Source organism: Oryctolagus cuniculus, chromosome 7, assembly GCF_051225735.1.
Source record: "Oryctolagus cuniculus isolate XC-2025 breed Fujian yellow rabbit chromosome 7, ASM5122573v1, whole genome shotgun sequence".
Classification (NCBI taxonomy): Eukaryota; Metazoa; Chordata; class Mammalia; order Lagomorpha; family Leporidae; genus Oryctolagus; species Oryctolagus cuniculus.
Genome location: NC_142873.1, coordinates 136,584,950 through 136,612,107, shown reverse-complemented (window position 1 = coordinate 136,612,107; position 27,158 = coordinate 136,584,950). Strand labels below are relative to the sequence as shown.

The 27,158-nt window shown below is 48.5% G+C and overlaps 1 protein-coding gene across 1 annotated transcript in view; it reads right to left on the bottom strand.

Moving 5' to 3' along the window:
* Positions 1-27,158, bottom strand: part of GRIK3 (glutamate ionotropic receptor kainate type subunit 3) — a 237,390-nt gene that overhangs the window by 82,171 nt on the left and 128,061 nt on the right. The window contains exon 2 of the mRNA XM_051832149.3: positions 7,415-7,591. Within this exon, the coding sequence (XP_051688109.3) occupies positions 7,415-7,591 (177 nt within the window). The remainder of the gene's footprint in view (positions 1-7,414; positions 7,592-27,158) is intronic.

Below are 27,158 nucleotides of genomic sequence, written 5' to 3'. Positions count from 1 at the left end.
TGTGTCAGTAAAGGGAGCCGCAGGACTGCGAGCACTCAGTGTGAGCAGAGCCAAGGGAGCCACAGGGGCCAGGTGGAGTGAAGTCAAGGGCTCTGGTCACGTGAACCAATCTGCTCTCTTTTCGCCCGAGTATTTCTACCATTTACTACCGGAAAGCCCCAACTTCAGCATCAGTGAACTCACCAGCCTGTGGCTGTGGGAATACTACACACATGTGTATACACACATGCACACACACGCACACACACATACACACACAGGCATGTATGAACCTATGATGCACGCAGGAGGAGGCAGGACAGGGTACCTGGGTGTGAGCATGCAGTGGATTCGTGACCCACCAGGGACAGGCCTGCCACAAAGATTCGCAGGGCTCAGGGACAGAGTGCAAAGGGAGGACCATGTGTGGCTGAAGACTTAAACCTTGGAAGACAGGGTCAAGCTAACAAACTGGGAAACGCAACATACCCTGTCTCCCTCCCTTGGCAAATGGACCTTTCCCGAGAGCCTGGACAGTCAGGTGAGGCTGGAAACCTTCCGTATGCAGTGAGGGGTGGGCGAGGCCCCCAGCCCCCCGGCCTGCCCCCTTCCCTCATGCCTCTGGCTCCATCCAGGAATCAGGGGCCTGGCATCTTCCAGGTGGACGCCCCAGCCCTTATGGCCAAGCACAGTCAGCACCCTCTGCAAAGCGCTGCCCTTGGTCACACCTAGGGTCTGGAAGTGGGCTCCCTGGAAGCACAGCTCTCTCTCTGGAGGCCGGACCCAGGCCCTGCCAGGGCTCTCAGAGCCAACTGGGCAGGAAGTTCCTGGTTCTAGATGCTCAGAGCAATGCCCCGAGGGCAGGGCACAGGCTCCTGGTGGGTGGGTCTCCTTAGCCCCTCTGCTTGGTTAGGGCAGAGAGGCCTCCCAGGGAAGGGGGCAGCCCCTCAAAAGCACAGGCCCTGGGAGGGGCTCCTCCTTGGCTGGGCTTCAGGGTGGCACCGAATGATCCAGGGTGGCTGGTTTTGAGCTTTGTTCCTCTTGGCTGACACCCACCACCTGCAGTGCCTCCTGGACATGGGAAATGTTATGCAAGTGGTTATTTTTCCTGAGATCTGTGGTTCCCCAAAGACAGCAGAGATGGACCAAGATGAAAGGCACAGCAGTGCAGTGGCAGGGGCAGCTAGCTGCTTTCAGAAGTCTTCTGGAACCACCTAGAACATGGGCCAGCACAGCAGCAGGGCCGAGAGCATCTCCTGGGAGATACAGGATTCCTCACAGCCAACGCTCAATGCCAAGTGCAGAAGAGGACACACAGCGGGGCGAGGGGTGGCTTCCCGGTGCTCCTAGGGTGCGGGGATCACAGCTCAAGTCAGCAAAGCCCCATTTTGCCCCTGTTCTGCCACTCGGGGTGAGTGTGTGCCTCAGAGCAACCTCAGTGAAAAGAAGTGCAGAAACAGAAGCTGGGAGCCTGCTGGTAAACTGTCACATCCAGGGACAGGTCTCCTTTTCGGTTCCCTGTCCCCATGGAGGCCCTGCCCTCCCCTGGTCTCCCCCTGGCTCCATCCTTCTGCTGTCTGGGTGCATCGGGTGTGTACCTCAATCACCCTGTCTGTCACTGTAAAAGACGGTGTCCCCTGTAGGAAGAGACCACTTGAGAGTCACCCTGTGGCCACGGAGGCTGGATACCAACATGGAGGAGTTGGGGACAGTGACAGCCATGGGGGTCTGGACGCGCCTTGCTGCCCAGGCCTGAGGTTGTGAGCACCCTTTACAGTCTGTGGGTTTCTCTGATGCTCCATCTCCTGTGTCTACTTTGAACCTTTTAGCTCTTATCTGCTCTCTCTGGCTTCTGTCTTACCACTTCCTGTCTCTAGGCTGTTTTCTCCTAGGACTTACAGGCGGAAGGCTTGGTTGAAACACTTGCTTGTCTCATTCTCTCCACCACCACGTACAAGGATCTGCCGCACCCCCCCCCCCCCCCGTCTTGAGTTTCCGTCTTTGGTCTATGCCTCAAAGCAAGCAGGCAAATGCTACTCCACACAGCCCAAGCTCCTGGGTCAAGCTCTCTCCCCAGCTCCAAGGTGCAGACGCCCTGTCTGACCGAGGCAGAGGAGTGCAGGCCAAGCACAGAGCATGCAGATGCAGAGGACTGTCAGGTGCTCTTGCAGGCAGTGATTTTGAGTTTGACATTGACTGTGAGGGGAGTGAGGGAGTCACCGCAGCAGCAGTGGTGATGCTGAAGATCCTGCTGTGGGGCTGCTGACGGCTGTGATGGCCGGGTTGGATGGCAAAACAGATGATGAAGCCGACGCTGTGACCACAGGGCTGGGATGGGGATGCCGACCTTGGGGTTGACGAGACCCGCTGTCACAGCAATGAGGATGGTGACAGGAGGAGTGTTGAGAGAAGAAGTGATAACAAAGCCGACGGTGACGCCGTTATGAGGGGGATGGTGGTGGTGTTGGCACTGATGAGACTGGTGATGATGACGACGTTAAGGCTGTGACAGTGACAGTGATGATGACAGCAGGAAGGAGGAGCATGAGGTTGGTGATGGTGACGGTGATGGTGTGGCTCCCATGGTAGCCATAGGGGAGATGACAGCAGGGGTGCTGCTTGTACTGCTTATGTTGTTAAGCGTGGAGGTGACGCCACTGTCGATGGTGATGCTGGTGCAGGGGTGTGGCACTACTGACGGTGAGAGTGAGACAATGTTGATATTGCAGATGACAACAAAACCGCCATGCCAGGGTGCCTTCTGCCAAGGGGCCGTAATTAGACCCTGCTGTCGGGAAGCTGGAGGTATCAGCCCTGCCCCTTACCTGCTTCTTCTCTTGGTCTCTCTCCACATCCCTTTATCTGGACCTTCCGGGTCCCTTCCATTCTACGAGGCCTTTCCAGCTTGGAGGGACGCTGCGGCCTCCAAGGGGCCAGGGCAGGGGTGAGAGTGGTGGTGCCCGCGCAGCCTTACCCCCAGATGTTTCCAGGGCTGCAGCCAACCCTCCTTCTGGCAGCCCTGAGCACACACTGCAGTAATTACATTATTTGTGGCTTCAATTTTGAATCCATTTTCTGGTCATTTTACAGTAACTCAATGGTTCACCATCATTGCAGGAGTCCACAGGCTGAATGCATTCCCGCCCCCTTCCATGGCAATTGTAGTTATAGCAAAAATTATCCCAATCAATTTGTGTCTTAAAAGGAATTGAGCAGCTCGGAGAATAAGTGAAGGCAGAGGAGCCTGGGGAGCGCTGGGTCGATTCCAGGCCCGCGCCGGTCAGGCTTGGAAGAAAACACGGACGCTCTCCGGGTAGCTGGCTCGGGCCCTGCCTGGCAGTCACTCATCTTTTAATTTTCCACAACACATTTAAAAATAAAGACAATAACTGAAAGTCCTTTTTAATGGGGAACAGCCTCCTGGGGCTCACGCAGAGGGATGGACTGATTCAACCGGAGCAGGCAGGGTAGGCGGTGCCAGGGCCCCGTCCAGCTAGTGGGGAAGGGAGCGGTGGCGGGCGGCGGCGGGAACCTCTGTCTGGGGGAGGCAGGATCAGTGGATTAATCAGAGGTAGATCCAAATCCAGCCCCTCGGCTGAGTCTTAACAATGCTCCGGTTTGGAAATGCAAAAGTCAAAAGAGAAATAGAGTCCGTGGGAACACAAGGCTCCCCAAAGCATGGGAGGTGCCCAATGAGGGAGCAAGACCCAACCCTAAGCAGAAATGCAGCCAGGGTCAGACCAGCACTTGGGAGCCCAGCAGAGGCCAGCCGCCGGTCTCAGGTGTGTTACCTGAGGGACAACGAGCCGCCTACCTTGGGCTCTGAGACCTCGCACAACATAGTGAAGTGCGCTCAATTAAACACGTGACTTTATGACATCTGAGAGGCCACTGCGCCCAGCCATCACACGCTTGCCTCTCCCTCACTACCTGGGCGACATGTAGGATGCTCTCAACGCTTTCAAATATTCTCTCTCACCTCCTTCCAGGTGTGCACACCACCACCTCCCCTACAGGTAACCACTAGGCTGTTCCTCAACACTTGGTCTGGAAGGCTCATCCATACTGCGTGTGTTGTGAGATTTTGTTCTTTTTGTTACTGATCGAAATCCCATGGTGTAACTGTACCCCAGTCTGTCTATTCCACCGACGGGCTCTTGATTTATTCCCACCTTTCGGTTCCCATCCCTGAAGCGGCTGGGAGCATCCTGCAGCACAAGTTTTAGGAGATGCAAAGCTCAACAGAGGCAAACAGTTTTCCTGAGAGGCTAAAGTTTTCACACCCACCAGCATCATACAAAAAATACATCTCAACCCCTCCCTCCCACCATGCACAGAGAATCAATTAGAAATAGATTCTCAAGGGGACTATGAAAGATGAAACGAGAGATCTCCTAGAAGAAAACATGGGGGAATGCGTTCACGATCTTAGGACAAAGGCTTCCTACACAGGACACAGAAGACGTGAATGATGATGGAAAATATTGATGCACTGGACTTCTTTTGCTCCCCAAAAGATACTACTGGCCGGGTGAGTGGCCTAGCAGGTAAGGTGCCCATGCCCCACATCAGATCCCATATCAAAGTGTCTGGGTCTAATCCCAGCTCCACCAGCTGGTTCCAGTTTCCTGCTAGAGCAGACCCTAGGAAGCAGCAGGTGACGGCTCAAGAGCTTGGATCCCTGCCACCTGCATGGAAGACCTGCACTGAGTTCCGTTCCTAGCCCTTGGCCCTTGCTCCAGCACAGCTCTGTTTCTATAGACATTTGGAGAATGAAAGAGTGAATAGGGCTCTCTCTATCTCTCAAATAAATTATAAGTAAATAAATAAGAGACTAGTAAGAGTGTGCAGTGGGGGCCAGCACTGTGGTGTAGTGGATAAAGCCACCACCTGCAGTGCCGGAATCCCATATGGGTGCTAGTTCAACTCATGGTTGCTCCTCTTCTGATCCAGCTCTCTGCTGTGGCCTGGGAAAGCAGTAGGAGATGGCCCAAGTCCTTGGGCCCCTGAACTCGCATGGGAAGACCTGGAGGAAGCTCTTGGCTCCTGGCTTTGTATTGGCGCAGCTCTGGCCATTGTGGCCAATTGGGAGTGAATCAGCAGATGAAAGACCTCTCTCTCTCTCTGTTTCTCTCTGTTTCTTCCCTCCTTCTGCCTCAGCCTCTCTAACTCTGCCTTTCAAACAAATAAATCAATCTTTAAAAACAAAGAGTGTGGGGCCATGCTGTGGCTCATTTGGTTAATCCTCTGCCTGCGGTGCTGGCATCCCAGATGGGTGCTGGGTTCTAGTCCCAGTTGCTTCTCTTCCAGGCCAGCTCTCTGCTGTGGCCCGGGAGGGCAGTGGAGGATGGCCCAGGTGCTTGGGCTCCTGCACCCACGTGGGAGACCAGGAAGAAGCACCTGGCTCCTGGCTTCGGATCGGCGCAGCACCAGCTGTAGCGGCCATTTGGGGAGTGAACCAGCAGAAGGAAGACCTTTCTCTCTGTCTCTCTCTCTTTCCCTATCTATATCTCTACCTGTCAAATAAATAAATAATAATAATAAAGACATTTAAAAAAACAAAGAGTGTGCAATGGATATCACACACATATACACACACATACAAATGCACACACACAGGTACTTTAAAAATTCATAGAAAAATGGAACTAAAAGATACATTAAATTTGGTGCAGAAAAAAATTTGAAACCCATGTACAGTTTTGTCCTAATACACATTTTTCAATAATGTACTGAAAATTCCTCAATTTTTAAAAAGTGGCTTAAAGGCTTAAAAAGGCACTCCAAGGAAGAGACGATTCAAATGACCTATTAGCAGGAGAGAATGTGCTCAATATCCCTCGTCATCAGGGGAATACGGAAGAAAGCCACAGTGAGCTGTCCACTACAGAAACCACCAGCATGGCCAAAATTGCAAAATACAAGTGACTTTCTCACTCTTAGTGCAGACGCAGAGCAAGCGCCAGGCTCGTGCACTGGTGGAGGAGAGCGGATCAGAGCCACAACTCCCGACACAGCTGGGCCCGCCCACTCTGCACTCCTACGTATACACCCAGCAAACAGAGCGCGTGTGCACACCGCAACACACGGACAAGCGTGTTTGTAGCAGTATTGCCCGTGAGAGCTCCAAATGGAACCAACCCAAAGGTGCGACAGCAGTAAAACAAACTTACAAACTGTGGCAGCTACTCAGATCAGGGTCCCCATACATCAGTGCAGAAGGGACTACTGCTATGGCCAACAACATCGACGGCTCTCAAGGACAGACTGCCCAGCAAAAGGAGTGAGGCTCAAAAAGTAGACACGGCATGGCTCTGTGTACGTGAAGTGCACACAAAGGCAACACTAGTGTGCAGCACTAGGGCCCCGGGTGGGGGGTAATGACTGCAAGGGCTGTGGCGGAAGCCTGCGTGGTCTCTAGCTTGATCTGAGTGGTGCTTATGTTTGTCTTGAGCTAGCTGGAGTAGGTGTCTGTTTCATGTAACCGCACACTCCCGGGTCAAGTCAAGGGTCCATCTTCCCTTTCCTGACTTAAAGCCTGCAACTCCCAGTCCAGCACCTGCTGTTTCAGTCACATCAGCCACAAGCCCCACGGCGGCAAGGGCTGCCCATCGCTGCCGTATCCACCTCAGGACCTCAACAGCTGGTGCTCAGCGAAGATTTTCAAGGGCATCAGTTTGCCTCTTTCAAATAACCAGCATTTTCCATTCTGCTTGCAGTCTTACCCTGTTTCTCATTCTTCCCCACCATCCTTGACCCATTAACTGCTGCTTCCCAGCGTCCACCTTAGCAGGCGGCTGGAATCAGAAGCAGAGCCTGGACTTGAACCCAGACACTCTGCTATGGGACAAGGGCATCTTAACTACTAGGCAACGTCTATGTCTGGATAGGTTTTCAGTGCAAGAAAGCCACTAGTTTTCACAGCAAGGTGACTGCGAAATAGCTAAGAGAGAAACTGTGCATGTTCTCATCACAAAGAAAAGACCAATGTGTGCGGTGATGGATCGGCTGATTACTGATTCGACCTCTCCACAATGTAAACACGCACCAAAACATCACCTTGAACCCCATAAATAGTTACGATTATTATGTGTCCACTAAAAATAAAATAAAACGAACAAAGGAAGCAGTGAGTTTGCCAAGTGCCTGATTTGGTTCAGAGATATTGGAGACCGGGGCTGGCTGCCTTACTGCCGGTCCCAGCCCAGACTGAGGCTCCCACCCTCTCACCCCCACCCCTGCAGCCTCTCACAGCCTGTGCCAGTGGCACTGCTCCTGCTCCCGGGAGACTGCACTGGGTCTAGGGCAGGGAGGTCCCAGGACCACACACAAAGGACTCCAGGTTCCAAAACCACCCAGAGCTCCGGGCCCACGGGCAGGACCTTGGACAATGAACACAGCCCCGCCCCGCCCCCTCTGGGAAGACAGCACTCACCCTTCTTGGTGGCCTCAAAGCTGTCATGGAAGTGGATCCTCTGGATGTCATAGGTCAAGGTCGTGTTGGGCAGCAGAGTCCTGTTCCTGTTGATGATGTTGGCAGAAAACCGAAAGGCGTGCTCCTCGGCGTTCATGACCTGGGCGTTGGGGCCGTCGGCATACTCGAAGATTCCCCCTGTGAGACAGGCAACACGGTGTGTGCTGGGGAAGCAAGGGTTCCCTACCCCCACCAGTCACTAAAATCCCAGATAACGGCCACAACTAGAAACTGCCCGAGCACAAGAAATAAACAAGCCCTTCCAGTTCATTTCACTCAACTAGCAACTTCCTGATGACAGAGCCCGACAGGGCCAAAATAAAATTACCCACTTATTAACACTGCTCTGAAAATTCTCCACTGGGCTCCGGCAAGGGGAATCTACCAGGATATTATAACAACGCCATGGCCATGTAGAGGTTTATTCCAGGGATGTAAGACTGGTTCACTATGAGGAAATCTATGAATATCATTCGACCACATCAGTAGTTCAAAGGCGAAAACAAACCCAGACAACATCTGAGCAACTCGCAAAATGCAGGAAAGCTCTTGATGAAATCCAATATCCACTGCTGTTAAGAACGCTTAATAAAACTGCTCCAGAAGAGACAGTCCCTTGAAGCATCTGGAGCTCAAATCGCTCTTTGATATCACACTAATGGTGAAACACCAGAGGCACCCTCATTAAAGAGAAACAACAGCAAAACAAGACTTGGCAAAGATTTATGCCACACCATTCACGGACGAAATAAAAGAGGAAATGAATTTAGAGGCAGGACTTTTGGAAGGAAGTAAATTCTTATTTGTAAATGATAGAAACGTCCCCTGAAAAACCCTTAAAATGTTCCCTAAGTAGGAAAACAAGTAAGAGCCAGTGGAGAAGTTAAATGATCAGTTCGCACAAATTAATAGTGTTTTTTTTTTTTTTTTTCATATCAGTGACAGCCAGTAGGAAAACTTCACGGCTGAAGGGTTTTCTTCACAACATCAGCAAAAATTTAAATAAGTAATAATAAACCAAGTCGGGAGGGTGCAATTTTCAATTTTAAAGTGAAAATACCTTAAAGTCAGAGATACAAACACCAAGACGAGAACGCACGTGGATGGTAAGGATCGAGGGGAGAGGTGTCAAGTTTCTCCAAATTAATTCTTCAGTTTAAATGAAGGATTTATTTATTTTGAAAGGCAGAGTTACAGAGGGAGAGACACAGAAAAAGAGAGAGATCGTCCCTCCACTGGCTCACTCCTCAAAAGGCCACAACAGCCAGGGCTGGGCCAGGCCAAAGCCTGGAGCCTGGAACTCCATTCGGGTCTCTCGCACGGGTGGCCAGGACCCAAGCACTTGGACCATCTTCCACTGTTTTCCCAGGCGCATTAGCAGGGAGCTGGATTGGCAGTGGAGCAGCCGGGACTCAACCAGCGCTCATAAGGGATGCCGGCATAGGAGGCGGCAGCTTAACGTGTAGCACCACAATGCCAGCCCCAATTTTCCAGCTGAATTCAATTCCAATCAGCATTGTGGAAGAATTTTTTTTAACTTGATAGAATGACTCTAAAATGTATCTGGGAGATGAAACATAAGCTGGTGATCAAAACATGTTTTAATGATGAGAGGTGACTTGTGCTGCCAGATTTTACAATATATCATTAAGCCAAACTAATTAAAACCATGTTGTGGGAGCAAATGAAAACACAGATAGATCAACAGAAGGACAGAAAGGCCCTAGAAGGCTCAAGTAGAGACAGGCACTTAGGACATGAAACAGGTGGCTCTTTCCATGTAGCAAGTAAAGGATGGGAGATTCATTAACTGTGCTGTGGCAACGATTCAATTAGTTGGGAGAAATTGTAGTTGGACCCTAATCTTAATCCAGGCATCAAAATGAACTCGATGGATTAAAGACGAAATAACAAGGAAACAAGGGAAGAAAGCACCATGGAACTTCCAGAAAGAAAACAGAGATGAGCAGCATCCGGTTGGAGTCAGAGGCTTTCTAAGCATTTCAATGAAGTCAGAAACTGCAGGAGAAAGATTGGTAACTGCGGAACTCACATAAAGCTCCTGTATACCAACACCATCATAAACAAAATCAAGTGGCAGACAACAGGCTTGGGGAAGATATTTATAAGACATATCACAACATGAAGGCTGACGGTCTTATTCTTTTTTCTTAGATTTATTTATTTATTTGAAAGTCAGAGTTACACAGAGAGAGAAGGAGAGGCAGAGAGAAAGAGAGAGAGATAGGGAGAGAGAGAGAGAGAGAGAGAGAGAGAGGTCTTCTATCCCGCTGGTTCATTCCCCAGATGGCCACAATGGCCGGAGCTGGGCTGATCCAAAGCCAGGAACCAGGAGCTTCCTCCAGATCTCCCACACGGGTGCAGGCACCCAAGGACCTGGGCAGTCTTCCACTGCTTTCCCAGGCCATAGCAGAGAGCTGAATCAGAAGTGGAGCAGCCAAAATTCAAACCAGTGCCCATATGGGATGCCAGCACTGCAGGTGGCGGCTTTACCCACTAAGCCACAGTGCAGGCCCCGATGGTCTTATTCTATAAACAACAACAACAAATACAAATCCTCCAACAGAAAAATGTATGGAGGACAAGTCGGGATGTTTTGCCAAAGAGAACAGTACTGCAAATGAGCTGTTCATGCATGAAGAAAAACGCAGCCTGCCTAACAATGAAATCAACTCAGTTCCAACCAGCAGTGAGAAACCAGGTTTCGTCACCTAATTGGCAAAATAGAAAAGAAACTATAACACCCAACTTTGATGAGGCTGTTTGGAAATAGACACTTGCTCAGCTGTCAGTGCAGAGGGGAAATGGAGCACCCGGCCTCACTTCACAGTCGCCAGAAGTTTCTCCAAGCCTTAAACAGGTTTTCATCTTTGATTTCTAGAAATTTACTCCCACAGCCATGACGGGCACACAGATCACATATGGGGAGCGTGATCTAGAGACATATGACCAGAAAACCACAAATTGTCTGGGGTCAATCGATACAGGAATAAACATCACGTGGCGTGGGAAGTGTCCAGGTCGCATTTTTAGGTGAACGACAAGCATTTTTGCAGGAGATGAAGTAAAATCTCACCTCAGAAGAGACAGAGGAGGAGGAAGAGGAGGAGAAAGAATTTATACTGCTGACATAATGATAGGAGGCATTGCTTATTTTGTTCTTAATGCTTTCTTTTACAAATAGATCCTTTTCAAAGATTATTTACTTACTTGAGACAGGGATGGGGAGAGGGGGAGAGAGAGAGGATAGAGGAGAGAGAGAGAGGGAGAGAGGAGGGTGAGGGGAAGAGAGTGAGAGAGAGAGAGAGAGAGAGAGAATGAATCTTCCATCTGCTGGTTCACTCCCCAAACAGCTACAACAGCCAGGGCTGGTCCAAGCCAAAGCCAGGAACCCAGTGCTCCATCCAGGTCTCCCACATAGGTGGTGGGGGCCATCCTTCACTGCTTTCCCAGGTGCATTAGAAGGGAGCTGGATCAGCAGAACAGCCAGGAGCCAGGACTTGAACTGGTGCTCTGATGTAGGATGCTGGCATTGCAGGTGGTGGCTTGGCTTGCTGAGCCACAATGCTGGCCCCTTGCCAATAAATCTTTATGCTTTAAAAAAAAATCCAACTTCACTGTGGTATTGCTTATACTCCACAAAATTCACCTGCTTGAAGTACACAGTGATTTTTAGTAAATTCTTGAGGGTGTGCTCATCACCGCCACCCAATTTCAGAGCCTTTCCATCACCCGGTAAGATTCCTGCTGCTCATTTACAATCAATTGTCACCACTCATTTACTCCCTGACTCTAGGGATTGCCTTTTCTGAGCGATTCATCGAAGTGGCATCGTGCAAAACGGGGTCTTCTGTATGTGGCTTCTTGTGATTCACATAATGTTTTTGAGGTTTAGCCATGTTGTGGCTGGTATCAGCACTGCTTTCCTTTATTTTTAAGCCTGAGGTAGAAGATCTGCTTTTGTTTATTTATTTTATCATTTATTTGAGAGAGAGTGAGTAAGCACCAGGACTCAAAGCGGGCATTGACAACGTGAGGCAGGTGAACCAAGCATCATCTTAACAGCTAGACCAAAGGCCAGCCCCTCCCTCACTCCTTCCTATTGCTAGGTGATCCTACTTTGTAAGTTTTTATTCACCCACCAGTTGATGAGTCTTTGGGTTGTTTTAATGGTTTTGAGAACTAAAAATAAAGAATGCTTTCTGAGTTTCTCGTTTCTGGTGCAGCATGAAATAAGCTTGGAAGTTGCCATCGCAACCTCCCAGCAAGGAAAAAGCTGAGCCAACGGAAGAATCAGCAACTCTTCCCAGGCCTGCAGGAGACGCGAGGTCGCTGGGCAAACCACTGTCCCTCAAAGGGCGGAGGTGGACAGGTGAATGGGGAGAACTCAGCTCGCCACCGGACACCACCGTGGCAACCTGCAGAAAAACCTAAAGTGTGACAGACGGGCTGCTGGAGGCTTGGTGCCGACAAGTCTGAGACCACGCTCCAGAGGGTCCCATCACAGGGCTCCATTTATCTGGGAGTTGTATTCCTGGAGCTGTGCCAGGCTCTCAGAGAGAACAGTGTGTGTGTGTGTAATATGTGTGTGGTGTGTATAGTGTGTGTGTGTGTGGTATGTATAGTGTCTGTGTATAGTGTGTGTGTGTACTGTGTGTGTATGTATGCGTAATATGTGTGTGGTGTGTAGAGTGTGTGTGTAGTGTGTATGGGATGTGTGTGTATAATGTGTGTATAGTGTATGTGTAGTGTGTGTGGGATGTGTGTGTGTAGTGTGTGTATGGTGTGTGTGTAGTATGTGTTCAGTGTGTATGGTGTGTGTGGGGTGTGTATATGCATATATATAGTGTGTGTAGTGTGTGCATTTAGTGTGTGTGGGGTGTGTGTAGTGTTGGGGGTGGGTATGGTGTGTGTGTGAGTGTGTGTGTAGTATGTAGTGTGTGAGGGGTGTGTGCAGTGTATAGTGTGTGTATAGTGTGTGTGCAGTGTGTGGGGTGTGTGTGCAGTGTGTATGGTGTATGTGTGTATAGTGGGTGTGTAGTGTGTGGGGTGTGTGTAGTGTGTGTGGGGTGTGCGTATGCATGTATATAGTGTGTATGGTGTGTGCAGTGTGTGCATGTAGTGCGTGTGGGGTGTGTGTAGTGTTGGGGGTGGGTATGGTGTGTGTGTGTAGTGTGTGTAGTATGTAGTGTGTGAGGGGTGTGTGCAGTGTGTATAGTGTGTGTATAGTGTGTGTGCAGTGTGTGGGGTGTGTGTGCAATGTGTGCGTGGGGTATGTGTGCATGTATATAGTGTTATGGTGTGTGTAGTGTACAGTGTCTGTGTGTAGTGTGTGTACAATGTGTGTGGGGTGTGTGTGGGTATGTGTATAGTGTGTAGTGTATGTGCATGTATATAGTGTTATGGTATGTGTGTGTAGTGTGTGTGCAGTGGTGTGTAGTGTGTATTCAATGTGTATGGGGTGTGTGTAGTATGTAGTGGTGTTTAGTGTGCAGTGTGTGTGTGTAGTGTGCAGTGTGTATAGTGTGTATGCAGTGTGTGTGGGGTGTGTGTGTGCATATATATAGTGTTATGGTGTGTGTGTAGTGTATGTATAGTGTGTGCAGTGTGTATGGTGTGTGTGCAATGTGTGTGTGGGGTATGTGTGCATGTATATAGTTATGGTGTGTGTAGTGTGCAGTGTGTGTGTAGTGTGTGTACAATGTGTGTGGGGTGTGTGTAGTGTGTAGTGTGTGAGCAGTGTGCAGTGTGTGTGTAGTGTGCAGTGTTATGGTGTGTGTGCAGTGTGTGCAGGGTGTGTGTGGGTGTGTGTATAGTATGTATAGTGTGTGTATGTATGTGCATGAATATAGTGTTATGGTGTGTGTGTACCGTGCAGTGTGTATGGTGTGTATAGTGTGTATGCAATGTGTGTGGGGTGTGTGTGTGTGCACACATATAGTGTTATGGTGTGTGTGTAGTGTGCAGTGTGTGTGTATTGTGTGTGCAGCGTGTGGGTGTGTGTGGCGGGGAAGGGGGTTGGGATCCCGCACTGTGTCACCAGGAGAGAATTCCACGGTACACCAATGGCTCTGCTCTTCTCACCAGGCCGCCCTCGGGGAGCCAGGGGACCACGGCCTGCCCTTCCCAGGCTTCACCGGAGCCTTACTGACCTCCGGGAGGGGACGCACGCAGCTCCACACCATTCTAGCCACCCCATCCCCTCCAAGAGGGTTGGGGAAGTGAGAGACACCTGTGAACTGCACAGTTCACAGGCACAAGCTGGCCAAGGACAGGAGCCTAATCCCAGGCCGTGGAACACTCCCCGCGCCCGACACCTCACCGCAGCAGTGCCCAAGGTCCATTTACAGCAGCTCCCATACCCAGGGCACCTGATCTGGCGGGCAAGGAAAAAAAAAAAAAACTCCAGGGCGCCCTCCCAGGCAAAACTGCAGCCTGCAGCCACAGAGCACGCAGCACCCCAGGCTCAGCCACAGCAGGGGTGGTGGACTCCTCAGAGCAGGACTCGCAGACGTCCACGGTGAGCCCGCCTAGGGTGCTGAAGGGCTGGGCGGACGGCAGGCGGGAACAGAGGGGCAGTGCGCGTGAGGAGGCAGAAAGTCCAAGAGAAATAAGGAGAACGGCCGGCGACCACAACCACCGTCACAGGAATAAAGAAATAAGACCGCCGTTCAGGACCGCCCTTCGAGGAAACGCTGAGCTTGACGGTGTCTCCAGAAAGATCTCCAAACCTGCAAAGCGAAGAGAACAAAGACTGGAAAAGAAAAGCAAGGCCGAACACCCAAGGGCGAGAAATGTGCAATGGGGAAATCAGAAGGAGAAAGAAATGAATGGAAGAAGTGTTCCAAACTGTAATCATGGAGAAGTTCCCCAAATTAACGCCGGACCCCCAGCCACAGATCCAGGATGCTCAGACAGCACCAAGGCAGGAGACGCCACGTTGAAACCGACGCACACCATTTCAGAACAGAGACGCAGGGAAGCCAGGAGCAGGAGGAAAAGGAGACTTTACTCATGGGGCAGAGGTAGGAATTCCGGCGGGGGGCTTCTCCCAGACACTATGCAGGCAAGAAAAGAGTGGAGAGAAACAAAGTGTGGAGTGAATGAAACTCCAACCTGGAATTTCGCACCCGGACAATCAGCCTGCAGGAGCAGGGAGAAACAGAGCCTGCCTTCAGCCAAGCAGGCGTGGGAGGAACCCCGGCCAGGGAGTCCGCCTTGCATCGACTTGCTGGCGGCACCTCTGCCTTTTATAAGCAGCTCCCTAGTGGGAAGGCAAAACCCCACAGAAAGACAGGAGGAAGAACATCAAAGAATCAGTGAAGAGAATACCACAACTTGCTTGTATTATTCCTAAATAATAACAGCAATGATGTATTTGGAGTTAGGCATGCTGTAAGTTTAGGCATAAGCAAAATGAATGACGCAGGATGTGAGGGAGGGATTAGGATCATGTTGCTTCTGTGAAGTACTTGCCCTACCTGTAAAGGGGTATAATTATATTCGAGAGGGGACTTGGATTAGTTATAAATGGATATTGCACACTCTGCACAACTAGTAGAGCGAGAAGTACAGCTGAGACGCTGAGCGGAGAGGAACGGAATCACATGAACAAACACGACTAGAGGCAGAAAGAGAGTGCAAGAGGAAAACAGGAAGAGGGCACAAGGGCAACGAGTAGTGAACAGGGAAACACACAGTGCATGTTCACCCAGCGCGTCAGTTCTCGCTCTAAACATCCACGGTCTATAGGGGCAGGGAGCCATTTTTCTGCCACGGGCCATTCACCTCTTTATGACTTCAACCACGAACCGTGAGCCGTCTGAAATGATCAACTTAAAACTAAGCCTTCGACAGATTCATCGAATTTTGCATCTGGCCTTATTTACCTTGGCGGGGCCAGACCAAATGATTTTGCCTCCCGCACACCCCTTATTTGGCTCACATACCAGACATTCCCCTCCCCTGGTACACATACCCATTAAAAGACAGACATTGTCATCAAAAAACAAGACCCAACTACTATTATATATTGTCTACGGAAAACCTTTTCAAAATATAAGACACACAGATGAAAAGTAAGTGGAGTAAGAGTCATAAAAGCCATATAGGAAAAATCCACAGTGGACATTGTAGTCTGCGGTGAAAGCCTGCCACTTTCCCTTTACGACCACCAACAAGGCAAGGGTGCCTGCTCTTGCCACCTCTCCTCGACGCGGTGCCCACGCTGCGAGTTCTAGCCAGAGCTACGAGGCGAGAAAAAGATCGGCAGCCAAATGCTGGAAAGGAAGAGGTGACGCTGTTTGCTGAGGATCATGTTCTTATAGAAAGAAAGCCCCAAACCTTGCACAAAAAAAACCTACTAGAACTAATAAAAAATGAAGCAAATTAGCAGGGAACCAAATTAAAGCACGAAAGTCAGTGGCATTTCTCCACACTAACAATGAGCAATCTGCAAACGAAATTATAAAAACTTCTATTTACGACGGAAACACGAAGAGCACAAAGAATAAAATAACTACTCAAAGGGATCCATGAATTCAACGCAATCCCCAGAAAAACTCAGTGACTTTTTTTTTTCAGAAATAGAAGAATCTATCCTAAAATGTATGTGTAACCTCTAGGGACCCTGAACAGTGCTGGGATAAGGATTTCTACATGAAAAACAAAAAAGTGGGCCTTTACCTAACACAGTATATATCCAAATTAACTCAAAATGGATCAAAGACATAAATCTAAGACTTCAAGCAATAAAACTCTTAGAAGAAGCCAGAACAAAAGCTTTATGACATCGGACTTGGTGATGATTTTTTGGATATTGCATCAAAGGGACAGGCAAGAAAGGAAAAACCAGGCAAATTAGTGAAAAAAATTTTCAAATTGTGACTCAGAAGACATTTAACAGAGTAAAACAGGCAGCCCACTGAATGGGGGACAAGGCATTTGAAAACCATACACCTGATAAAGAATTAATATCTTGAATATATAGACATCTTCTGAAACTCAATACAAAAAATATTTCAATATGGGCAAAGGACTTGAACAGACATTGTCCCAAAGAAGATACACAAGTGGCCAATAAGCACAAGAAAGATGCTCAACTCCACCAGGCACTAGGGAAATGCAAATCAAAACCTACAATGAGATGTCATGTCACATCCAGTAGGACAGCGCTGTTATAAAGAAAAGAAAACAACTGTTGGCCAGCGCCGCGGCTCACTAGGCTAATCCTCCGCCTAGCGGCGCCGGCACACCGGGTTCTAGTCCCGGTTGGGGCACCAGTTCTGTCCCTGTTGCCCCTCTTCCAGGCCAGCTCTCTGCTTTGGCCAGGGAGTGCAGTGGAGGATGGCCCAAGTGCTTGCGCCCTGCACCCCATGGGAGACCAGGAAAAGCACCTGGCTCCTGGCTCCTGCCATTGGATCAGCGCGGTGCGCCGGCCGCAGCACGCCGGCCGCGGCGGCCATTGGAGGGTGAACCAACGGCAAAGGAAGACCTTTCTATCTGTCTCTCTCTCTCTCACTGTCCACGATGCCTGTCAAAAAAAAAAAAAAAAAAAAAAAAAAAAAAAAAAAAAAAGCTGTTGATGGGGATGAGGAGAAACTGGAACCCTTGTGCACCCTGGTAGGAATTCCAAGTGGCACAGCTGCTGTGGACAACAGTATGGTGGTGCCTCAAAATATTAGAAGTAGAATTACTGTTCAGCCCAACAATTCCATCTTGGAATACACCCACAAAAATAAAAAGCAGAGATTCAAATAGATACCTATATGCTCATGTTCATAGCTGTATTACTCACAATAGGGAAAACGTGGAAGCAACGCAAGTGTCCTCCGACAGATGAACGGATATGCAGAATGCGGCATCCACACGCAAGGGAATATGAATCAGCCATAAAAAGAAAATTCTGACTACAACATGGATTAAAAACTGAGGACATTTTGCTAAGTGAAATAAGCCAGCCGCAAAAGGACAAATGCTGCATGACTCCGCTTATGTGAGGTGCTTGGTCCCAATGAGACAGAAAGGACAACAGTAGTTGTCAGGGGCTGCAGTGGGAGCAGCAGGGACTCATTGATTATGGGATAGAGCCTTAGTTTTGCAAGACGGTTGAACAGCATTGTCGGTATATTGAATACCCTGAACTACACACTCGAATGTGGTTAAGATGGCAAATTTCTGTTATGTGAATTTTACTACTAGAAAACATCGGAAAAATAATAGATGAAGAAAGACAAACATGCAAATATAGTAAAAAAAAAAAAAAAGTGGGACTAGCTTTGTAAATCCCAGATGGAGAAGACCCTGAGCAAGGACAGTTGTCAGAGAAAAGGAGGCATTATGTAATGAGAAAAAGTTCTCCCAGAAGACACAATAATCCTTAATGCATTCATATCTAACCCCAGAGCATCAAAGTACATGAGGCAAAACTGATAGAACTTCAAAGAGAAATTGATGAATCCATTACATTCATACTTGGAGACAATCACCATCTTTCTACCAGAAACAGATAGAACCAGCTGGTGGAAAATCCGTGAGAGCACAGCTGAGCTCAACAGCACCCCCAATCAGCGGGACATGATGCACATCTGCAGAAGACTTAGGTCCACAACGGGAGAACACACTTCTCCGGGAACATTCATCAGAACAGACCACACTCTAAAGCATAAGGCACACCTTACCACATTTAAGAGAATAGGAATTATCCAGCTCCCTCTCAAACCAAAATGAAATAAACTAGAAATCAATAAAATAATAATACCAGGGAAATTCTCAAACACTTGGAGATTCAACAACATACTTCTAAATAATACATGGATCACAGAAGAAATCTCATGGAAAATTTCCTAAAGCTTTGAACCAAATGAAAATGAAAACACAAGTTATCAAAATTTGTGGAATTCAGCCAAAGCATCGCTTAGAGGAAAATGTATAGCATTGAGCACATATATTAGAAAAGAAAAAAGCTCTAAAATCAATATTCCAAATTTCCACTTTAGGAAACTAGAAAAAGAAAAGCAAATTAAATCCTAAGTAAGCGGAAGAAAAGTAATAATGAAAATAGAGCAGAAATAAATTAAATGGAAAACAGAAAATCAATGAAACTAAAAGCTATTTCAAAAGCAAAAGAAAGTTGGTAAGCCTCTAGCCTGACTAAGAAAAAGAGAGAAGCAATTCTTAGTACCAGAAATGAAAGAGACGGTAGCTCATTGATATTAAAAACACAGTCAGGAAATGTTTTGAACAACTCTATGCCCTAACCTAGATCAAATGAACTGACTCCTTGAAAAACATAACATGACAAAATTCACACAGGAAGAGACAATCAGAGCAAGCCCATAGCTATTAGATTGAATTAATAACTAATAACTTTCCAACACAGAAAGTATCAGGCCCATATGGGTGCATTGGAGATTTCTACCAAATATTTAAGGAAGAAATTATGCCAGTCCTCTACAATCTCTTTCTGAAGAGAGAAGCGGAGGGAATACGTTCTAGCTCATTCTATGAGGCCAGCATTACCCTAATACCAAAGCCAAAGGCATCAGAAGAAACGAAACTACAGACCAGCATCTCGTGACAAGGATGCACAAATCCTCAACAATGTATAAAATCAGATCCAACAATGTATAAAGAGAATCATACATCACAGCTTTTATCCCAGGTATGCAAGTCTGGTCCAACATTCAAAAAAATCAATTAATACAACCCATTCTATCAGAAATCTAAAGAAAAACCCCACATGATCATATCAATAGACTCCAGTGCTCATTCATGATAAAAACTCCAGTAAACTAGGAAGTCCCGGGAACGCTTTCAGCTGGATAGGGAGTATCTACAGCTGACATCATCCTTAATGACAAGAAACCTGACACTTTCCCACTGAAATCAGGAACGAAGCAAAGAGGTTTCCTCTCCACACTGCTTTTCAGCATCACACCTGAAGTTCTCGCCAACACAGTGAGATAAGGAAAGAAAATATTGAAAAGGAAGAAAGAAAACCATCCTTGTTTACAGATTATATGATTATCTATGTGGAAAATCCAGAGGAATCGACAGAAACAACAACCATCAAACTAAAACCTCTTGGAACTAATTACAGCAAGGTAGCAAGATACAAGACTAACATACAGAAGGCAACTGATTTCCTCTATACCAACAATGAACAGGTGGATTTTGAAACAGAGACACAATACTGTGGGGAGCAACTTGGACTAGACTAAGTTACTGGAATTAAGACTTATTCTATGCATCTGCTCTCCCACAATATGGCGCTGAGAAGGGAGAAGCAGCTTCTACACAGCTGCCTCCAGTTCAACCAATAAACAGCAGGACCTGCTCCTGATTGGAGGAGAGCAGTGTACTCGGCGTGTGGGTAGCAGAGTTGGGATTGGCAGAAGAGGACTATAAAGGAGGAGAGAGACAACATGCACCAGGAACATCTAAGGGGAACATCTATCTGAAGGAACACCTGTGCAGCCCCCGAGAGAGCCGGCCGGCGGTGTGCCGCTCCCCCGCGGAAGTGGGGAATGTGGCAGGGGGAACCGCCCTTCCACGGAGGTGGAAGGGACGGTAGCCAACCCGGGAAGAACCAGCAGCAAACCCGGGGAGGGCCGAGCAGACAAAAAGAACAGCGCAGGGTCCTGTGTCATTCCTCCACGAAGAGGGGGAGCGACATAATGGTGCCGTGACTCGGATATGAAGCCTAGGCAGGGCTTAGTGTCGTTCCTCCATGAAGAGGGGGAGCAACATAATGGTGCCGTGACTCAGATAGGAAACCTAGGAGGGAAGAAACGGGAAGAAGTGGAAAATACCGGAGAGAGAGACTAGCAAAGAGCCTAGGGAAAAGCCAGACAGAAAAGGTGCCGGAAGAAGCTATCGAAAGCCTAGGCATAGACTCGGATACGGACTGTGGGAAAGAAGTTAGGATTTAAAGTGAAAGCAAGAAGAAACTTAGACTCAGATACGGACTGCAGGTTGAAAGTGAAAGTGAAACCTATAAGAAACTTAGACTTGGATACGGACTGTGGGGAGAGGCCAGGAGAAATGAGGGAGGAATATTGTTGGAAGAAAACTTAGGGAAACATACCGGGTAGAGAAAAATGTTAGGGAGGATGAAGCCGCGAGTGCAGGCCGAGGCGGAGACGGAAGCCATCTTGGAATTCTTCAAGTCAGCCCGGGGAGCAAGAGGCGAAGATCTGGAACCAGAGGCAGAGACTTGGGCCGCCAGGTTGGAATTTGCCAGGTTAGTCCGGGGAACTTGGATTGAATGCTAGTGGCGGAAACGTGAGCTGGGGCTGTGTGACTCGCGGAGGCTGCTGCACACAGAGAGAGCGTGCGGGGCACAAGTAGATAGGGAACGCTGGGCTGGTGCGAGGCCGTGGTGCGGGTGCGAAGCCGGGAAGCCGCACAGATGAGAGAAGCTGGCTGAAGCGGCTCAGAGCCGGGAAGCCGCCGAGAAGCCGCCGAGAAGCAGCCTCGGGGCGGGCGCCGGGATGCCGCAGGGATAAGAGAAACAGAAGTTTAGAAGTAAAATGAGAGAAATAGGAATGCTGGTAGATAGAAGTAAAATGGGAGAGATAGGAATGCCCGGAGATAGAGATATAGAGAAAAGTAAGGCCTCCCCACAGCACGGCAGTGAGAGAGCTTGGATTCGGTCTGCCTGGCGCGAAGCCGGGAAGCCGCACAGATGAGAGAAGCTGGCTGAAGCGGCTCAGAGCCGGGAAGCCGCCGAGAAGCCGCCGAGAAGCAGCCTCGGGGCAGGCGCCGGGATGCTGCAGGGATAAGAGAAACAGAAGTTTAGAAGTAAAATGAGAGAAATAGGAATGCTGGTAGATAGAAGTAAAATGGGAGAGATAGGAATGCCCAGAGATAGAGATATAGAGAAAAGTAAGGCCTCCCCACAGCACGGCAGTGAGAGAGCTTGGATTCGGTCTGCCTGATTAGTAAGATGATAAGCACCTGTGGGCGGCTACAGGTCACCGAAGACAGGCACGAATTAACATGAATAAGTCTCCCCACAATACGGCAATGAAAAGGCTTGGATTCGGTTTGCCTGATAGGACTTGTAAGCACCTGCAGGCAGTTCTAGCAGAGTAGAGCATGCGCTGCAGGGCACCGAACACAGGCACGCATCAGCGCCTAAAAACCTCCTCGCAACATGGCGAAGAGAGGACCCGGATTCGGTTTGCCTGATTGACAGGACTTGTAAGCACCTGTGGGCAACTCTAGCAAGCAGAGCAGAGTGTATGCTGCGGGGCACCGAAGACAGGTGCGTATCAACGCCAAAAATAAAAAGAAAGGGGGATCTGTGGGGAGCAACTCGGACTAGACTAAGTTACTGGAATTAAGACTTATTCTATGCATCTGCTCTCCCACAATATGGCGCTGAGAAGGGAGAAGCAGCTTCTACACAGCTGCCTCCAGTTCAACCAATAAACAGCAGGACCTGCTCCTGATTGGAGGAGAGCAGTGTACTCGGCGTGTGGGTAGCAGAGTTGGGATTGGCAGAAGAGGACTATAAAGGAGGAGAGAGACAACATGCACCAGGAACATCTAAGGGGAACATCTATCTGAAGGAACACCTGTGCAGCCCCCGAGAGAGCCGGCCGGCGGTGTGCCGCTCCCCCGCGGAAGTGGGGAATGTGGCAGGGGGAACCGCCCTTCCACGGAGGTGGAAGGGACGGTAGCCAACCCGGGAAGAACCAGCAGCAAACCCAGGGAGGGCCGAGCAGACAAAAAGAACAGCGCAGGGTCCTGTGTCGTTCCTCCACGAAGAGGGGGAGCGACAAATACCATTTACATTAGCATTTAGAGTAAAGAAACACATGTTCTAGGTATAAGTTGAACAAAATATGCACAAGATCTATTTGAGGAGAACTCCAAAACTGATGAAGGAAATGAAATAAATGGAAAGGTTTCAATGTTCATGGATGGGAAGCATCAATATTGTCAAGACATCAGTTCTTCCCAACTTTAATTTGAAGTTTCAGGGTAATCCCAGCAAAGCTTGTCCCACTAATGGCTTTTGCCTGCCATCAGAACACAGTGGGGGAAAATAATAGACTTTGCAAACAAACAGTGCTGGAACAACTGATATCCACGTGGAGAAAAAACTGGAGTCCAGACACGGATCTTACACATTTCACAAAAATGATCTCCAGATGGATCAGATACGTCAATGTAAAATGCGAAACTATATAACCCCTAGAAGATAACTGGGAGAAAATCTAGATGACCTTAGATTTGGCAATACCTTAAATTTTTTTTATTACTTGATTGAAAGGCAGAAAGAGAGAGAAAGAGAGAGAGAGAGAGAGAGAGAGAGAGAGAGCGCTCTCTCATCTGCTGGTTCACTGCCCACATACCCATAACTGCTGCGGCTGAGCTAGGCAGAACCTAGGAGCCCAGATCTCAATCCAGGTCTCCCTGTGGGTGGTAGGGACCCAACCACTTGCTGCCTCCCAGAGTTCCTATTAGTAGAAAACCGGTATCGGGAGCAAAGCCAGGACTGGAACCCAGGCACTCCAGTATGGTTTGTGGGTGTCCCAAGCAGTGTCAGCCACTAGGCCAAATGCCCACCTGTCAATGACATTTCAGACAACACCAAAGATGTGGTCAATGAAAGAAATAATCAATAAGCCAGGCTTCACTGAAATTAAAATTTTGTGTTCTGCAAAAGATACTCGAAAGAATGAAAAGACAGTCACAGACTGGGACATGTCTGATAAAGGACTAGTATCCAAACTAAACAGATAACTCTACCAGCTCAACAATAAGAAAACAAACAATTTGGTTTAAAAGTGGGCTGAAGATCCTAGCAGATATCTCACCACAGAAATCTACACGGGGCAAATAAGCATATAAAAAGATGCTCCACATTCTATGCCATCAGGGAAATGCACAGTGAAACAAGTGAGACCCACTCACACCTATCAGAAGGTCCCAAGTCCAGAACACACACAGCGCCAACTGCTGGTGAGGATGTGGAGCAACAGAAATGCTTCCGCTCGGGCCGGCGCTGTGGCGCAGCAGGTAACGCTGCAGCCTGCAGTGCCGGCATCCCATATGAATGCCGGTTCGAGTCCTGGCTGCTCCACTTCCGATCCAGCTCGCTGCTCCTGCCTGGGAAAGCAGTAGAAGATGACCCAAGTCCTTGGGCTCCTGCCACTCACGTGGGAGACCTGGAAGAAGCTCCTGGCTCCTGGCTTCAGATCAGCCCAGCTCCTGCCACTGTGGCCATTTAGGGAGTGAACCAGCAGATGGAACACCCCCCACCCCTGACTCCTCTCTCTGCCTCTGCCTCTCTCTAATTCTGCCTTTCGATAAATAAATAAATCTTAAAAAGAAGAAGAGAAAAGAAAAGCGTCTGCTCTTAGGAATGCAGAATAGTACACTGCCCGGACAGTCTTTCAGCTCCTTAGAAAATTTAACATGCTCCTTCCAGACAGTGTAGCAATTGTGCTGCCTGGCATCTTCCCAAGTGAGTTGAAAACGTGTATCTGCACAAAAGCCCGCACACTGATGCACCTTTATTCTTTATTTATAACTGCCCAAACTTGGAAGCCACCTCCTTCCAATGAATGGATAAACTACGGTTCATCCATACAATGGAGTAATATTCAGCACTTTAAAGCGTGAGCCATTGAGCCATGGAAAGACATGGAGGAAACGTAAATGTGTATTAAGGAAAAGCAATCAATCTGAAAACATTGCAAACCACGGGACTCCAACTACTGATCTCCTGGAAAAGGGTGAAACTATAGAGACAGTGAAAAGATCAGTGGTTGCCAAGGGTGGGGATGGAGGGAGGTGAGGGCGCTGAGGCTTTTCAGGGAGGTAATGGTGTCTCTAACGCAGGCTCTAACTTGTGACAAACGTGTGGCCCTGATGGGGAAAGGTTATGAATGCATGGAGCGAGAGGAGCACAGGAAATCTCTGTACCTCCCACTCCATTCTCTGAAAGACTTATTTTATTTATTTGAAAGGCAGAGACCCAGAGAGAGAGACAGAGAGAGGGAGAGATCCTCCACTTGCTCTTTCACTCCCCAGTGGCTACAGCAGCAGCAGCTGACTGGCTGGGGAGCAGAGCAGCCAGGACTCGAACCCGTGCTCTGATACGGGATACCAGCATTGCAGGCAGCAGCTTAACCTGCTTGGTCACCATGCCAGCACCACCTTCCACTCAAGCTTGCTATGAACCCAAAACTGCTCAGAGAGGGAGAGTGAGACAGCGAGAGAGGGAGCGAGAGCCAGAGAGAGAGAGTCTATTTTTAAAAAGCAGGAAAAATATAGTAGATGTTTAGAAAATGTGTCCCTCCCCAAAGCACTTGAGCAGGCCTGCAGCAGGAGGCACATGCGTACTCTGCATGGGGTGCACACACACGGTGCCCATACTCAGGAAACCAGGCTGCGAGAACACCGACCGAAACGCGAGGAGTGGTTTGCTCTTAGCAGGAGCCTACGAGGGACTCACCGCCTTCTCTTCTGCATTTTCTGAAAGTTCTGCCATGAGCATGTGTTACATTTGCCATCAGGACAGCCCTCGTGAGATTGTGTGTATGTGTTTAGAGGCAAATAAATTATCCAAATACCATATGACCCAGTAATTCCACTCCTAAACATATTTATGTATAAAGATATTTTTAATAGAATATCGAAAAAATAGAAGCAACTCCATGTCCAAAAGCAACAGATTACTCAATGTATTAAAACCCACCCAGATGGCAGACAAGTTGCAGGCACTGAGAATCAAAGGATGGGGAACAGGACATGGTGCCTGGAGTCTGCGTCACAGCGTGGGAGGAGCTGATGTAAGGAGATGCAGATAGGGCGGAGGGGCCGCAGTGGCTGATGGTTCTGGGACCTGGTGCCAAGTACGTGGGGACTCACGATATTCTTCCTCATGAAATATGCTTCAAAATCACGGTATGATCAAGACAAAAATAATAAGCCACGGCACCGCAATCAGAAAAGACGCGGTTAATACTAATTGCAGACGCTTATTATCGGTCCCTTAAAAATTCAACAGAACCGCGTGAAAACCTGGTAGGAATCAAAGCGAGAGCCCCTCGAGGCGCCTGCAGACAGATAAAGACAAACACACAGGCTTCTCGCGCACCAGCCATCAACAGGGAGGAACTGCGAGGGAAAACAGAGATCCTATTCACAGACGCGACAACGGAAAAATAAAACACTTTACAATCAATGTGCGATGCCTCCATCAAGAAGACGACAAAACTTTAGTAGGGACATAAAAGACTTGAATAAATGGAGAGACATAACTTACTCTGGGAGGGAACGGACCAGCCTTGTAAAGATGTCAGTGCTACTCGATGCATTTATACATTTAATGCAGCTCCAATTAAATACAAAAAGGACACAGCAGAGGACACATGCCCACGTGTGAACACAGGTTCTTTCTGGAAAATGAAAAGATAATGGATAGCTTTTGCCTGGTGCTGGTTTTGCTTTCCAGGTCTCCCACCGTTGAGAAAGAGTTTTTGGTAATGAGAAGGAAGGAAACGCTCTTTAAAAATGTTCCTAAAGAATCCTTAATGACACGGAAAATGTTTGTCCTCCCTCCCTCTCTCCCCTGGGCTGCAAAAGGTATTGCAGGGTGACACCTGCTCTCAGACAAAAAGTACGTATTTAAATTCACAGGGAAAACACAGAAGGACTTGGACGAAAATGTTGCCAGTGTGTGTCTTTGAATAGAAGCAACTTGTGGATAATTTTAATCTCATTTTTTGGTAATTTCTTGGTTTTAGCAATTTACAACATTTATGTATGATCACTTGGAAACGTAGGGACAAACAAAACAAAGGGTGCTTGGGGAAAAGGCTGGTTGCTAGAGGCGCAAGGAAAGCTAGCCCTGCCCAACACAGGTGAGGGCCCAAGGCTGGGGACGCAGCCGTTCCCACGGAGCTTCCCACCTTCTTCCAGACCTTGGCAGTGGGGAGGAGAGGAGAGGAGGGCAGTGACGGGTCTCAGGGCATTGAGACCTGAGCCTACAGTCTTAGCCTGTACGGTGCAGTCCCATCTCTGCCCCAGGCCAACCTGCCTTTCACTGGGCCCTGGGATACTTGCAAGAGAGGCCAGCACCGCACCCCTGCTCTCAAGGAGGGCTCAGCCTTGCACGGCAATCATCGGCTAATTGTGGCATTCCACTCTTAGTCACAACAGGCGAGAGGTAACCAGATCAGGCCTCGGTGAAGTCACAGCCCAGTCCAAACCCCAGCTCCATCAGCTGGAGCAACGGATACAATCTCTTGGCCTCAGCTTCTCCATCTGCAAAATGGGTGCAAAATGGAGTGCCTACTTCAAAGGGTCGATTGTTGTGAGGAACACATAAAATAACGTAGACATAGCTAAATCATAGTTCATGCTAAGGACTTAATAAGTAGTAGCTGTTAAAGGAGGAGAAAAACACTGCTATTTAGGAAACAAAGTGAATCTTGAGTTTCAATGTTCTTGCCAAGGGATTGGCAAATTTTTCAAAGAAGGCCCAGACAGTAACTATGTTTGCCTGTGTGGGCCAGATGATCACTGCTACAATGACTCAACTTGCACAGCCACAGACAATAGACAAACCAACAGATACAGCTAGGTTTCAATAAAACTTTATTTAGAAAAACAGGGGGTGGCTGCTTTGGCCATGGGGCCGTAGTGTGTACCCTGCTCTGGG